Genomic DNA, 16,436 nt, shown 5'->3' on the forward strand with positions numbered 1-16,436 from the left:
CATGCAAAGACATTGTATACAATTGTAACAATCGTTTGGGGACAAACCACATATGGCTGTGATGGTCAGGTGTCCAAATATATTTGGTCTGTGTAGTGTATAAATATATAAATAATTTGTCATGTATACATTTATTACCAAAACTACTTTAAGTTTGCTTCTGTTTTCATCATAAGTTTTTTTCCCGTGTAGTTGAAGATAGAAAGTGATCAGTGTATAGTATTAACGTGTATGTCTTCCCTGCATGCTCAGATGTGGACGAGTGTGAGAACGAGCTTCAGTGTCCAGGACAAAAGTGTGTGAATTCGGTTGGCTCTTTCAAGTGTGTTTCATGCAGTCCAGGCTTTGAGGTCATTAACGGCCAGTGTCAAGGTAACCTATAATCTGACTATAATTATTACACTTTCCAGCTATTTTGATGAAATATACAGTATGTCAGCAACTTGGTACAAATACATGTATTAGCTTGTTAGTTACAAGCTTGCTGTCACTCTCTAAGCACCACAACTGAACATGTAATTTCAACATGCAGTGTCTCAGAGTGATAAAGAAACCCAGAGACCGTTCATTTTTTCAAAGAGATCCTACCAGCTTCCGGTGACATATTCCCGACTAAATGTAGGTGTGTCCAGTAATGCGATAAAGTAGAGAAAAGTTTAAATTCATCCAAATATGGAGAGACTTGATGCAGCAATGACCAACTGGAGTGAAGACAATAGCGCGCACATGATCAATGGCAATGATCACACACTGCTTCTCCTTCATCTCGTATGAAATGATGCATATACACACTGCTGAATTTTAAGTACAAATGCCAAATCTTCCTCCAGAATGTTTCATTTTAGCAGCAAGAAAACTGATTTGTTGTCAAATGGAATGCTAGTTCCACCACCCAATAACAGAGGTTATTACTTAGGCAGCCAGTATGCATATTGGTGATATAGTAAAGCGACTGTATGACACATGGCTCTATACACTCAAACTTGCTTTATGCATGCTTTGATAAATCAGACTGGAGAGTATTTAATAGTTTAATAGTTAGCATTTAGTTGTTAAGGCATGAGGCTGCTGGGCTACATGTCTTTCAAATCCCAGCATGATGAGATAGAATAAATGAGACTCGAGAGTGCCTTTTCAATATAATATAATATAATATAATATAATATAATATAATATAATATAATATAATATAATATAATATAATATAATATAATATAATATAATATAATATAATATAATATAATATAATATAATATAATATAATATAATATAATACAGTGCTGTGAAAAGGTTTTTGCCCCCTTCCTGTTTTTTTAAATTTTTTGCATATTTGTCACATGTAAAAGTATTAAAAGTATATTAAAATTAAAACAAATTTTTTATATAACACAAAGATAATGCAAGTAAATACAAAATGCAGTTTTTATTATTTCTTTTATTAAGGGAAAAAAGCTGTCCAAACCTACCTGGCCCTATGGTAAAAAAAAAAAAAAAAAAAAATTGTCATGACTTGTTAAGTCATGAAAGAACTGTGATTAACGTTGTTTTAGAAAGCTAAAATAAAATATAAAATAAAAATAAAATAAATAAATAAATAAAATGAAAATTAAATTTCACTAGTCACACCCAGGCCTGATTACTGCCAGACCTGTTGAATCAAGAAATCACTTAAATTGAACCTGTCTGACAAAGTGTAGCACGCCTAAAGAACAACACATCATGCCGCGATCTAAAGAAATTCAAGAACAAATGAGAAACAAAATAGTTGACGTGTATCAGTCTGGAAAGGGTTATAAAACCATTTCTAAGGCTTTGGGACTCCAGTGAACCACAGTCGAGAGCCATTATCCACAAAAAAAACTTGGAACAGTGGTGAACCTTCCCAGGGTCTACCAAAATTACTCCAAGAGCGCAAGGACGACTCATCCAGCAGGTCATAGGTCAAGGAACCCAGAACAACATCTAAAGAATTGCAGGCCTCACTTGCCTCAATTAAGGTCAGTGTTCATGATTCAACAATAAGAAAGAGACTGGGCAAAAACGTCATCCATGGGAGAGTTTCCAGGCAAAAGCCATTGCTGACCAAAAAGAACACAAAGACTCGTCTCACATTTTACTTTGCAGCTTCAGGACCTGGACGACTTGCCATAATTGATGGAACCATGAATTCTGCACGCTATCAGAAAATCCTGAAGGAGAATGTCCGGCTGTCAGTTTGTGACCTCAAGCTCAAGCGCACATGGGTTATGCAGCAGGACAATGATCCCAAACACACCAGCAAGTCCACCTCTAAATGGCTCAAGAAAAACAAAATTAAGGTTTCAAAGGCCGGACATAAATCCGATTGAGATGCTGTGGCAGGACCTTAAACAGTCCATTCATGCTCGAAAACCCTCCAATGTGGCTGAATTAAAACAATTCTGCAAAGTAGAGTGGGCCAAAGTTCCTCCACAGCGATGTGAAAGACTCATAGCCAGTTATCACAAACGCTTGATTGCAGTGGCACAACCAGTTATTAGATTTAGGGGGCAGTTACTTTTTCACGTAGTGCCAGGCAGGTTTGGACAGCTTTTTTTCCCTTAATAAATGAAATCATCATTTAAAAACTGCATTTCGTATTTACGTGCATTATCTTTGTGTAATATTAAAATTTGTTTGATGATCTGAATCTTTTAAGTGTGACAAATATGCAAAAAATTAAAATAAAAATAAAAAAGGAAGGGGGCAAAAACCTTTTCACAGCACTGTATAATATAATATAATATAATATAATATAATATAATATAATATAATATAATATAATATAATATAATATAATATAATATAATATAATATAATATAATATAATATAATATAATATAATAATGTTATAAGCAGTGCGAATAAGGTGTGTATGTTTGTCTGTGCAGATGTGGATGAGTGCAGTCACACTCCTTCCCCATGCTCTAATGGCCGGTGTGAAAACACTCCTGGCAGCTTCATGTGTGTTTGTCGCTCTGGATTCAAACTGCAGGGAAATACCTGTACAGGTGAGAACACACACAATGAATCCATCAACAGCATGAATGCACTGTTCTTATTTCTTATTTCATTAGTCAAACCGTACATACAGTACACCATTAAAATCATTGCAAATGAATGTACATGTGTGTTAATGGTCTATTTTACCCCATCTCTGTTTTAGATGTTGACGAGTGTGAGAACTCTGGAATATGTGGGCCGAGGAGTGTGTGTGTGAACACTGACGGATCCTACAGGTGCGAATGTTTGCCCGGGTTCCGTGCTGCAGGACCTGGACGCCAGTGCCGAGGTCAGAGACATGGGATTGTCTGTATTTACAAGGCTTGAATTTACAGACTGTCTAAATCTAATTTGGTGTTTTATCCCATTAACACAGCCATAGTTCAGCTCTCTTGTTTCGTGAGCTGAAGCATTACTGCTACAGTCGTGATCTTAATCTTTCTAACACCTGATACTGATTCTGTCACTGCACTCTGGCTAGAGAAATGAATGTATTTTGTTTTTTTTTATTGGGTATAACAGACATTAACGAATGTTTGGAGGAGGAATTCTGCTTCCCTAGAGGAGAGTGTGTGAATACAGATGGTTCTTACATGTGTGTGTGCTCTCAGGGTTACCACACAAGTACCAATGGAACGCTCTGTATTGGTACGTGTTCAGTATGTGTTTAATGCTCTGCCTGGGCATGTACTGATATTATTACATCTAATTAACATCATTTCTCACAGTTTTAACTAGAAATAATCCCAGCGTTTTATGTACTGTTCAGAGGCCTTGTATATAAGGGGGTGGGACAATATGGCCAAAACATTTAATATAGTCAATAATTAAAGACATCTTTATGATGCATGATATGTGTTACTGTATGCAAAATCTAAAAATTGGCGGCAAAATATTTTGTGTGTGTGTGTCCAGATGTGGATGAGTGTACCCGGGATGGAGTGTGTGAGGATGGACGCTGCACAAACACTGATGGTTCATTTACATGTGACTGCAAAGCTGGTTTCACTGCCAATCCAGAAAAAACAGCCTGTCTGGGTAACTCTCTCTCTCTCTCTCTCTCTCTCTCTCTCTCTCTCACACACACACACACACACACACACACACAAACACTTTCTTGGATATATAGTGGTCTCTCCACTGTGTCCATTTACAAATGTGTCCAATCACATGACTGCCCCTAGTGTGTGCTTGGTATACGGCTGAGGCCAATTTTTGAGCTAGACATTCAGAAAGTCAGATGAACAGTCATTAACACACCATTTATGGTAGGTAGCTAGCTAGTTTTAGTTTTAGGGACAGAACATTAACATTAAATATCAACAGGCAGCGGTAAACTATTTGTTTAAACTTATTTAGACACTAACATACTTATGTTACAAGTATTATGATTATTGGAGTTCTTATACAATTAAAAGGGGGTGGCTTGTTATTCAACTCAGTAAAATTACTGTTATAATGAACACTGTTTATGCTAGCTTAGAAGAAAAAGAAGCCTTTATTTGTAAAATATACAGTGAAATCCTTTTCTTCACAAATTCCAGCTTGTTAGGAAGCTGGGGTCCACGCAGGGTCAGCCATGATACTGCTCCCTTGGGGCAGAAAGGGTTAAGGGCCTTGCTTAAGGGCCCAAAAGTGGCAGCTTGGAGGTGCTGGGGCTTGAACCCCAACCTTCTGATCTATAACCTAGAGCCTTAGCTGTTGAGTCACTTGAGTATTATAGTTTTCCTTGCAAATTAAAAATATTATGGATAGCATGCAGTGACAGGAAATTCTAAGAGAACACATAGTGTCACCTGGATCTGCACACACTGGTCCTCATTTATCCAGCTAATTTGTAAATTGTTCAGTATTTTATACTAAATTATACTAATTTGTAAAGTATTCACACAAGAAATTTGGTCTTCTTATTTCTGGAAAAATGTTTGAGCGATTGACTTCAGACTATCATTTGCATGGATTACTGAAATTTAGATTGTCTCAGAATGTGAGGTGAGACAGATTCAGATACAGGTGTGTATAGTTTATTAACCCACAGTCAGGTGGACAAAATGAAGGGCAAGGTCAAAGTCAGTAAACAGACGAGGGTCAGGCAAAGCACAAACAGTATAAATAAGACAGACAAAATGTAGTAGCGAGGTAAACAAACACAGTAAGACTTGGTAATTGTCAGGTGTGTGTGTGTGTGTCTAGTGATTGCAAATGTAGCAGTAGTGTATTCTGGGAGACCTGGTACTGATGAGAAAACAAATACAAATTGGTCACTCAATTAAGATGAAATGGCATTGTATAAAACTTTATCAGAAAGAAAGAAAGAGAGAAAGAAAGAAAGAGCATAGCGGTTTCTCTGTGTCTCTTCTGTAAATAATATTTTAATTGGAATAAATGTGAGTGAAATTAAATGTCACTTCTTTCTATGAACAGATCTATTTTTGACTTTCGCTCATCGACATCTTGGCTGTGAGATCTGGACATTTATGGAGTTTTGTGGATATAACCAAATACAAATCAAGTGTGTTGTGTGCATACAAAGAAAATCTCTGAATCCTCTGGGTGTGTGTGTGTTTCAGATGTGGATGAGTGTGTGGACTCTGGTGGGAGTGTGTGTGGTTCTCAGCGCTGTGAGAACACCATTGGCTCGTTTCGCTGCTTCATCACCTGTGAACCAGGATACAGCATCACAGCTACGGGAGAGTGTGTGGGTAAGATTAAACACACACACACACACACACACACATTCACACAGGTCCTGTGTATTCAGGTCAACGTCCCCACGTTATAAGGTTTGCGAGTACACACACACACACACACACACACACATGCACACACTGCAGAATTACAGTATGTGCTAGTGTTTTTGTGGAATTTAGTCACACTGACCCTTTCTCCGTCTCTCAGACATTAACGAGTGTGCAAACGAGAGTGTGTGTGGCCAGCACATGTTCTGTCGAAACCTGATTGGAACATATCAGTGTATCTGTGACCAGGGGTACGAGACAACGGCAGACGGACGATCCTGTGTGGGTAGGTTACACACATAAACATTTGTAAATCTTGTGCTCACTTATATATGCCTTTTCATTACCATTATTTATAATTATTACATGGTAAAAGGAGGTGTAATAACAAACTATAATACAGTAATGCTAATGTGAATAGTAGTGTTATAGAGTGTGTGTGTGTGTGTGTGTGCAGACATTAATGAGTGTGTAGTGATGGTGGGTGTGTGCGGAGCGGCACGCTGTTGGAATGTTGAAGGTTCATTCATGTGTGAATGTGAGAAACGGCACGAAGAATTTGACCCACTTACACGACAGTGTGTAACTACAGGTAACACACACACACACACACACACACACACAAGGGCTGGCTTTAATACGTTACTACCCCCTAGTGTACCTTCCTGAAAAAACAGCCACTTAAATCAAAGAAGCCTTTATTTGTCACATAAACAGTATATTACAGTAGAATGAAATATTTTTCTTCATATATCCCAGCTTTTTTAGGAACTTGGGGTCAGAGTCCAGGGTCAGCCATGTTATTGCACCCCTGAAGCAGAGAGGCTAAACCCTTATGATCAGTAACCCAATGAGCCTTCATTAGAGTGCCCACTAATAACTAAGGTCTGAAATACATCATATATCTACAGAAAGAATGGCCAGCTGTCCAGGGAATGTACATTACTGCTCCACACTGAACACTCCCAGCTATTCAACTTATTTTTATTTCAAAAATAAATACTGATCAGCCATAACATTAAAACCACCTGTCTAATATTGTGTAGGTCCCTTTGCGCTACCAAAACAACTCTGATACATCAATGCATGGACCTCACACTCCAAGCATGAAGCTTTAGTATTGCGTTAGTATCATATCATTTACATCCTGTAAATTGTGAGTGGGGTCTCCAATGATTTGATATGTTTGTCTAGCACATTCCACAGATGCTTGATCAGATTGAGATCTGGGGAATCTAGAGGCCACGACAACACTGTGAATTCTTTCTCCATGTCATTAGGGAATAATGTTGCCTTGAAGGGGTGTACTTGGTGTACTTATGTGTCAAAGTAACATCCGCATGGGGTGAATAAGGGAACTCTGAACCAGTCCTATATACAGTAAGTTGTGATGCATTGTGTGTACTGACACCTTTCTATCATAGCCAGCATTAACTCTTTCAGCAATTTGTGCCACAGTACCCCTTTTGTGGGATCCGACCAGACAATCTAACCTTCACTCTTCATGTTTAATGAGTCTTGGGCACCATGATTCATCCATTCTCCTGTACATATCACCCCTATAGTTGTACATCTTTTTGTAAATTATGCACTTCTGGTTGGATGCTAACTGCATTTCATTGGCTCTGTACATGTACTCTGCACAATGACAGTAAAGTTGAATCTAATCTAATCTAATCTAATCTAATCTAATCTAATCTAATCTAATCTAATCTAATCTAATCTAATCTACTGACAGTGTTGCCAGTTTACCAGTTGCCCTTACTTGGGCCACTTTTAGTAGGTACTAGTCAATGTACACTAGGCTGTACCATTAGACCTGCTGTTTTCAGTCATCTAGCCATCACAATTTGGCTCGTGTCACTCAGATTCTTACCCTTGCCCATTTTTTCTGCTTCCAAACATCAACTTTGAGAACTGACTTCTGTCTCATATACCCCACCCCTTGGCATGTACCACTGTATGATCACTTCACTTTTCAGTGGTTTTACTGTTATGGCTGATAGGTGTATTCTCCTCTTAACAGCTCATTGCCTAAGAGGGTGCAGTAAAATCAATGAGGAGGCACTTGAGGTTAAATGCTACAAATTAATTTTATTATTATTTTCAGTATCCAGAACCAGTTCTTCATTAAGTGCTATTTTATCATACACATTAGCTCTCATTATTACAGTTTAACAAAAACAGTGGTGTTGTACTGTAGCAACTGTATACAGAGCACTTCCTCTGTACTGAATATTGAATTAATTAGAATTGTAGTCATCCTTAATGGAGAAACTAAAGTGTTACAGCAAGATGATAATAAGAATAGTGGAGGGAAGTGAGGAAAGTGAATATAAATAAATATAGATATCACATGCTGCAGTGTCTGAATATGATCTAAACCAGACTGATTATGTAGCAGCTTGATGTGTGTATAGATTATATGAGAATTATTATAGAATTCAAAATGAAACATAGCACCATGATCAGATAATTGTGGATCGGAAACTCACCTATGTATGTATGTATGTGCCTGATCTCCTTGTTTGTTTTTGTGTGTGTCACGGTCAGGGTCAGGGTCAGAGTCATCATCACTTCCTCAGCCAGGAGAGCAAATAGAGTGTTACTTTAACGTGGATCAGAGGGATCAGTGTTCAGTCCTGTCTTCTAATACGACTGTACAGGAGTGCTGCTGCACTGTGGGGCGAGCCTGGGGACGCAAGTGCCAGTACACTCTCTGCCCACAAACTGGAACCTGTAAGCAAACACACACAAACACAACTTGTTTGATAATAATCAGGGGTGGCTTAACAGCACCTCGAACAAATACAAAGAATGGTATATGCTGGGGTGGATTTCTTTCCAGCCCAGACTGATCATACATGAAGCCAGTCCTCATTGACGGCCATGTAAAGTGAATGCACAAACTGAAACACACCCTAGATTTGTGTAATGAATGTGAACATGGCAGATTATTTACTAATTTTTTTCTTAAAATATAATTAAAGTAGTCATCTACAAGCTCTATTTACACTCATTTTGCATCAGTGTACTAATGTTGGTCATTTGTGACATCTGTACACTATTTTCCATTCACTGATTATGTTTATGAATACATACTTTATATTCATATGTATAAGCCAGAAGTTAAAAGGGGTTTTGTGTGTACATTTGTACGTTTGAAGTGGATATTATGTATGCAGTGTCTGTATACTTATTCTCCTCACTGTACACATGTACTGTATTTATGAATACACTTGGACCAGCACAACACACACTATTACATGACTATAGTCAGTAACTGTAGCCTTACAAAGTGACCTATGTTGTAGGTTTACCTAATAAACTGGCAAGTAAGCGTTTGTACACACCTGTTTGATATTTTCCTCAGCTGAATTCCAAGCAATGTGTCCGAGTGGACGTGGCTATGTGACTTCTGCAGTAGGGGCCTTTGGCTATAGGGGTAATACACACACACACACACACACACACACTTTATATTGTAAATAGTAACTCTTCCAACACAAAGCCCTGTGTATATGTGTTTGCATTGTTGTGCTTGTTGTTGCTGATTGGTGTGTTGTGGCATCACGGCAGACGTGGACGAGTGTAAACTCTTCGACCCGGATGTGTGTAAGGGTGGTGTGTGTGTAAACAACATCCCTGGTTACTCGTGTTACTGCCCCAGTGGAAACTACTACGACATGGACTTATTGGAGTGTATAGGTAAGAATTCTCTGTGCTTATGGCACACACTGATATTATTTCCTGTCTCTATAAAATCTACCATATGCATTCTGACACATTCTAAATCTAAACTTTGTTCTTACTCAGTTTCTTCCTCTTTTGTGTTTTTTCCCCTCTTTTCATGCAGCAGTTCATGTCTTTGAGATCCAGATTGTATGAGAAATATATATTAGTCAAGGCATGACTCATTTGTGTTTGACTCTCCTTCGTACCGCAATGCTTTCTTTCACCTGCAGAGATTTCATTCCTGGATAATACAGTCAAGTGAACACTAAAAGAAATTATATATACAGTATATATGTGCTGTTTCTATCTAAATCTGCTTTCAATATAAAGACAGAATATGTATTATTAATTGGCATAACACTATACATTTTGATACCTGAAAGCCTACTGACTGTAGATCATTAAATAAATCACTCACAGCCAATAAGATCAGTTTAGAAATGCAGCATATAATAAAAATATTAAAACAAAAACGGAACCTAATTATGGCTATGGTGGGTGATTTAATACTGGTATCCATCCACATCATTTCCCTGCATTTTGGCATGTGCTGGGGTTAATCATACACACTGGTTGTACTGGTTGTAGTGGGTCTAATCAATTCTACTGCTTTCTTTTTTCTTTTGTTTTTCTTTTCTGTCCTTTTGTCATTTAACATTTTGTGGTTTTGAGGATAATTCTCAGATAGTTTTGACATTCCAGCTAGTAACTATCTGCAAAAATTTACATTGAAATTGAAAAACTGATGTGGTATTTTAAGAAGAGGCTTTATTGAGTACATTACCAAAGAGAAAATAATATGAATATGAACCTGAATATGAATATTGTATGTGTCTCTTTGTTTGTAGATAATAATGAGTGTGAGAGTGAGGATATGTGTCCAGGCGGTGTGTGTGTGAACACACTCGGTTCATACTACTGCACGTGTGAGCCACCTCTAGTGCTGGATGACACACAGCGCTCCTGTGTCAACAGTTCAGGCCTCACTGTGGGTAAGACACACTGATGTTCATTCATATGATTGCATTAAGTATTTTACTGTAAATCTGTGCTGTGCTGTTCACCATATGAACAAAACAAGCAAAAGCTAATAGCATTAATTACCAACCCGATCAATTCTATGTTCCCTGCTTTTTGCTCATTTTATTTCAGTTAAGTTAAAGACATATACACTATATTGCCAAAAGTATTCGCTCACCTGCCTTGACTCGCATATGAACATAAGTGACATCCCATTCCTAATCCATAGGGTTCAATATGACGTCGGTCCACCCTTTGCAGCTATAACAGCTTCAGCTCTTCTGGAAAGGCTGTCCACAAGGTTTAGGAGTGTGTTTATGGGAATTTTTGACCATTCTTCCAGAAGCGCATTTGTGAGGTCACACACTGATGTTGGACGAGAAGGCCTGGCTCTCAGTCTCTGCTCTAATTCATCCCAAAGGTGTTCTATCGGGTTGAGGTCAGGACTCTGTGCAGGCCAGTCAAGTTCATCCACACCAGACTCTGTCATCCATGTCTTTATGGACCTTGCTTTGTGCACTGGTGCACAGTCATGTTGGAAGAGGAAGGGGCCAGCTCCAAACTGTTGGGAGCATGGAATTGTCCAAAATGTCTTGGTATGCTGAAGCATTCAGAGTTCCTTTCACTGGAACTAAGGGGCCAAGCCCAGCTCCTGAAAAACAACCCCACACCATAATCCCCCCTCCACCAAACTTTACACTTGGCATAATGCAGTCAGACAAGTACCGTTCTCCTGGCAGCCGCCAAACCCAGACTCGTCCATCAGATTGCCAGATGGAGAAGCGCGATTCGTCACTCCAGAGAACGCGTCTCCACTGCGCTAGAGTCCAGTGGCGGCGTGCTTTACACCACTGCATCCGACGCTTTGCATTGCACTTGGTGATGTATGGCTTGGATGCAGCTGCTCGGCCATGGAAACCCATTCCATGAAGCTCTCTGCGCACTGTTCTTGAGCTAATCTGAAGGCCACATGAAGTTTGGAGGTCTGTAGCGATTGACTCTGCAGAAAGTTGGCGACCTCTTCGCACTATGCGCCTCAGCATCCGCTGACCCCGCTCCGTCAGTTTACGTGGCCTACCACCTCGTGGCTGAGTTGCTGTCGTTCCCAAACACTTCCACGTTCTTATAATACAGCTGACAGTTGACTGTGGAATATTTAGGAGTGAGGAAATTTCACGACTGGATTTGTTGCACAGGTGGCATCCTATCACAGTTCCACGCTGGAATTCACTGAGCTCCTGAGAGCGACCCATTCTTTCACAAATGTTTGTAAAAACAGTCTGCATGCCTAGGTGCTTGATTTTATACACCTGTGGCCATGGAAGTGATTGGAACACCTGATTCTGATTATTTGGATGGGTGAGCGAATGCTTTTGGCAATATAGTGTATGTCCGAATACTTAAAGGGCTGTCAAATTGTTAAACTTAGAATTAAAAAAGATGGTATATTTAAACATGAACAATTAGGTCTTTTGTTGTTGTTTAGTAATATTACCTATGAGAAGATTAAAACATTGTGAAGTATAATTATTAAATATTACAAGTAGGGGAGTATTACCAGTTTGACATTATTACAAGTCAGAAATATTTTAGGTCATGATTAGGGAATATTGCAAGTCTGACATTAACACAGAGCAATTAGGGGAAATTACCAGTTTATTATTCAGTCCCTCCTGCAGTTTGTTTGGAGCTGAATTTTGCAGGCAAAAATGATTTGAGGTTTTTTTTTGTGTGGAGTTTTGTGTGCTTTTTGTGGAAAACTACTTGAATTGCATGCACAGGATTCTTCTTTTAAATATCTCAGAGTTTGCATTCATTTCTGCGATCACAAAATCGTAAAATTCCGGAAGGGACTGACAGTTATGATTTATTTATTTATTTATTTTTATTTTTTTTATTTATTTTATTTATTACTATTACAGTTTTGAATAGTTCATTTTTCATTCATATTTTTTTTTGTGAAATAAAATCTGCCACATTTCTAAAGGCATTATAAATAACAATGCACAAATAATAATAATAATAATAATAATAATAATAATAATAATAATAATAAATTGATTTGGTATGACATAGCTGTAGAAAGGTGAAAAGTTGGTCCTTTTGTTTGTGTAAAGATTTGAAGGCAATTGGTCTCTATTACTCTTTGGTCTCTTGCTGAAGGTGCTGTTGGGCAGTGGGTAAGCTGTAATGTTGAGTTTTACAACATTCTCTACTTAGTAACTACTACTTCTACAAGTTCTTCCCACTTACTTGGCCATTTCCTGTAGATACTCCAGTTTCTTTGAACTTTCACAGCACGACATTAGACAAAGACAGAAATTTCATTCATATGCTCATTCATCTTCAGTAACTGCTTTACCCTGATCAAAATCAAATGGATGTTTGGAACACTCTGGGCAAGCTGGAAATAAAGAGAGAGAGAGAGAGAGAGAGAGAGAGAGAGAGAGAGAAACACCAGTACATCACATGGCATCATGCATACATATATTCACATATAGGGCTAACCTTCAGGCCAGTTGATGTGAGGTGAGGACAAAGGTGCTTGTTGTCATCATTTAGATACTGGACTACTACAACTCAGATCTGCATCTGTGCACCATTAAACCTCTGCAACTAATTCGCAACACAACTGCATGACTTGTTTTCAACCTTGCCAAGTTCTCCCGCATTACCCAATTGCTGTGCTTCCTCCTGCTTCCTGTTGCTGCCTGCATCAGATTTAAACCACTAATGTTCACCTACAAAGCAGAAAAACAGACCAGCACCAACATACCTTCTCTGTTCAGGTGTCTAGGTGGTGGAATGAACTTCCTTTAGAACAACTGAGTCACTGTCTGTCATCAAACAACAACTAAAGACCTAACTCTTTATGATATACTTAAATGAGCATTTTTTTTAATACTATATTTACTCTCCAGTAGGGTTTTTGAACTGATAATAATCAGTCCCTGACTGAGCTCGGGGTTTAAAAGCATTACCCAGGAGCTATGAGTTGTCAATCATTCCCTCTGCTCTACTGTGCCACCCCCTTTTGCAATCTTTTTATTTATTGTGCTTCTATATTAATGCTGTCTGCTCTCTTTCTCTCTAGATGAGAATCTGTCGTTCTGCTGGCAGCATATAACAGCTGATCTGGTGTGTCAGAGACTCCTGAGAGGAATCCAAGTGACGTTTACAGAGTGTTGCTGTTTATACGGTGAAGCATGGGGGCTTCAGTGTGCTCTGTGTCCCCGCAGAGATGAGGGTAAGCACACACACACACACACACACACACACACACAATTGCATAAATTCTCATTGTATTTGCACTACATTTTTTTGATAGTGGTGTTTCAGATGTTTAGAAGTGAATGAAACTATTTTTTTTATTTTTATTTATATTATTAAGTATAAGACAAATGTTTCAGTTCATTCACTTTAATGAGTTGGTCATGAGAATCATATCAGTAAACATCCTGTGTTGTGATTCAAAGCACTAACTAAAACAGATTTTTCTGAAATTTGGTTATGCAGATGATTGTATTCAGCTAAGCACATGGCATGTGTGTGTGTGTGTGTGTGTGTGTGTGTGTGTTTGTGAGTTGGCTCATCAAATGTGTTCTGTTTATTTTTTCAGAGGAATATGAGGCAATGTGCAGCACTTTCGGTCCTCCTCCAAATTCTCCTCGGTATGCAGAGCGTTTTGGTCCACTGCCAGGGGGAGGAGGGGGTTATGGAAGTCCGTACGGTGCCGCCATTTACCCAGAGGCACCTCGTACGTCCGATTACGATGACTACAGTGTAGGGACTGGACGTAGACCTGGATTGAGGACACGCCCTGTTGACTCATATACCCCCTTCGTGCCTCCTGGGTAGGCAAGCAGTGACATTAACTACTGCTACTACTAATATTAGTAATAATTTTAATAATAATCATAATTAGTTCATTAATAAAATTACACTACATTAAGTTATTCTTTTTGTTCCAGCCCCAGACGTTACTATGAGGAGGAAGATTATGACTCAGCTGCTGCTCCGCCATTCGCACCAGATCCTCGTAACGAGCGATTCTATGGCTCACGCTTTGTCCCCAGCCCCCTTGCTGAAGGTGAGGAAGATGAGGAGTCATGGAGAGGCCCCGCCCCTTTCCCACCCTTCACTGATAGAAGACCAGGAAGTGAAAGACCACAGAGAGTCTATGAAAGTGTGTACACACAGCTTTCATATCATTTTTTTTTTTATCTTATTTAATTTATTTGTTTTAAATTAAATTTGCTTCATGTTTATCTGTGCTATATTTGTTTTAAGTAATATTCAGTTTACTTAATATTAACATTTAAAAAGGCATTTAATTATTAAAAAAGCACCATAAAAGCCATTTTTAATAATTACACTACACTTTTTAAACACTACAACTTTTTTACTTTTTTCAAACTTTTCAATATTTCCTTGCAAGTCCGCCCATCAGATAAGTGATATCACATAGTCCAGTATTAAAAGCTGTGTGTGTGTGTGTGTGTGTGTGTGTGTGTGTGTGTGTTTTAGGGCGCTATGAGTCATTCGCTGGCTTGCCAGAGGATGAGTGTGGTATACTGCAGGGCTGTGAAAATGGCCGCTGTGTTCGTGTAGGTGAAGGATACACTTGTGACTGTTATGATGGATATCAGCTCGATATCTCCTCGATGACCTGTCTAGGTAACACTGCTCTTATTTCTAACTGTTTCTGAATCCAGTTATTTATATTATGGTTATTTAAATCTACAGTCAAAATATATATATATATATATATACATACATTATTGTGTAATGATATATAAAATTGCCAAAACCAAAAGTAGCAAAAAATAAGAAAAATAAAAAGCATAAAAAAATAAAAATAGGGTTTTAAAAATTGTTTTAAAAACATTTATAATTTTATTTTATAATGTATCATATTTATTTTATTATTTAAACACAATATTAAAATGCATTTAAATGCAACAGAAATAATGACGTGTGTGTGTGTGTGTGTGTGTGTGTTGCTGTGCTGCAGATGTGGATGAGTGTGAGGACCCAACCTTTCCAGAGTGTATAAATGCACGGTGCGTAAACACAGAAGGTTCGTATAGATGTGTGTGTCTGAGGGGATTCATCGCATCACGCAGACCGAACTACTGCATACCTGCTTAACCAAACTACACACACACACACACACACACACACACACTTATAGCAAACATTAGCTATTAACTATATCCTATTTTACTGGATTATTTTATAGACAGTATAGTTTTTATCTGTTATGGCTGTAAATTGTTTTTTTTATCTATTTTTATATCTAATTTTCTAGAGGTTACACAAATGCAACATAGAAAACATTTAGGCACAATATATTTTACTCTGTTAAAGGTAGGCTGTGTGTCATACAGATGCTGATTCAGTAAAGACAGTTCAGTAGGGTTTATCTGAAAGCGGTTATGAATGCACATGTATTTGAATGTCATTAGGTGTTATGTTAGAAGAATGAATTTCAGTGTCACTGAAGTCTAAAGCTTATCTAAATCTTAATGTTTGTGATTGTACGGTTGCGACTCGCCCATGTGTAACACATTGCACTGTATTTGTGGCCTTTTGAAATTTTACAGTGGATAATTGTTTTTTACAGATGTTTGTTCATTGTCTTGCCTTATATTTTTGGTATGGCTAATTCGGAGGTGTCGAAAATAAATTTGCTAATATTACAGTTCATGTTTCTTGTATCACATTTCCTAACCCCAGATGATGGATTTCATGACTAAATAGGGTCCTTAGGGGTCAGGTGGGACTAGGAGGTAGGGGTATGGAGGGAGCATGGAATTATATACAGTCTATCCAGAATTTCTTATTCATTGGGTTGTTTTTTTTAATTGTTTATTATTGTTCCTAAATATCCTTTATTTTGCTGCAGTTTTATTTCAGAAT

The 16,436-nt window shown here is 38.1% G+C and overlaps 1 protein-coding gene across 4 annotated transcripts in view; it reads left to right on the top strand.

Moving 5' to 3' along the window:
• Positions 1 to 16,218, top strand: part of LOC131351762 (latent-transforming growth factor beta-binding protein 4-like) — a 63,315-nt gene extending 47,097 nt beyond the window's left edge. For 2 of the 4 annotated variants that reach the window (XM_058387305.1, XM_058387306.1), the window contains 17 exons: positions 253 to 372; positions 2,910 to 3,029; positions 3,185 to 3,310; positions 3,544 to 3,669; positions 3,937 to 4,059; positions 5,592 to 5,723; positions 5,920 to 6,045; positions 6,217 to 6,351; positions 8,313 to 8,498; positions 9,133 to 9,204; positions 9,339 to 9,467; positions 10,343 to 10,486; positions 13,609 to 13,761; positions 14,134 to 14,368; positions 14,486 to 14,700; positions 15,042 to 15,191; positions 15,529 to 16,218. In XM_058387305.1, the coding sequence (XP_058243288.1) occupies positions 253 to 372; positions 2,910 to 3,029; positions 3,185 to 3,310; positions 3,544 to 3,669; positions 3,937 to 4,059; positions 5,592 to 5,723; positions 5,920 to 6,045; positions 6,217 to 6,351; positions 8,313 to 8,498; positions 9,133 to 9,204; positions 9,339 to 9,467; positions 10,343 to 10,486; positions 13,609 to 13,761; positions 14,134 to 14,368; positions 14,486 to 14,700; positions 15,042 to 15,191; positions 15,529 to 15,665 (2,429 nt within the window). In that variant the 3' untranslated portion in view covers positions 15,666 to 16,218. The remainder of the gene's footprint in view (positions 1 to 252; positions 373 to 2,909; positions 3,030 to 3,184; positions 3,311 to 3,543; positions 3,670 to 3,936; positions 4,060 to 5,591; positions 5,724 to 5,919; positions 6,046 to 6,216; positions 6,352 to 8,312; positions 8,499 to 9,132; positions 9,205 to 9,338; positions 9,468 to 10,342; positions 10,487 to 13,608; positions 13,762 to 14,133; positions 14,369 to 14,485; positions 14,701 to 15,041; positions 15,192 to 15,528) is intronic. The other 2 variants (XM_058387308.1, XM_058387307.1) reach the window with 2 other exon arrangements.
• The last annotated feature ends 218 nt before the right edge of the window (positions 16,219 to 16,436 follow it).

This window comes from Hemibagrus wyckioides, linkage group LG04 (assembly GCF_019097595.1).
Source record: "Hemibagrus wyckioides isolate EC202008001 linkage group LG04, SWU_Hwy_1.0, whole genome shotgun sequence".
Classification (NCBI taxonomy): domain Eukaryota; kingdom Metazoa; phylum Chordata; class Actinopteri; order Siluriformes; family Bagridae; genus Hemibagrus; species Hemibagrus wyckioides.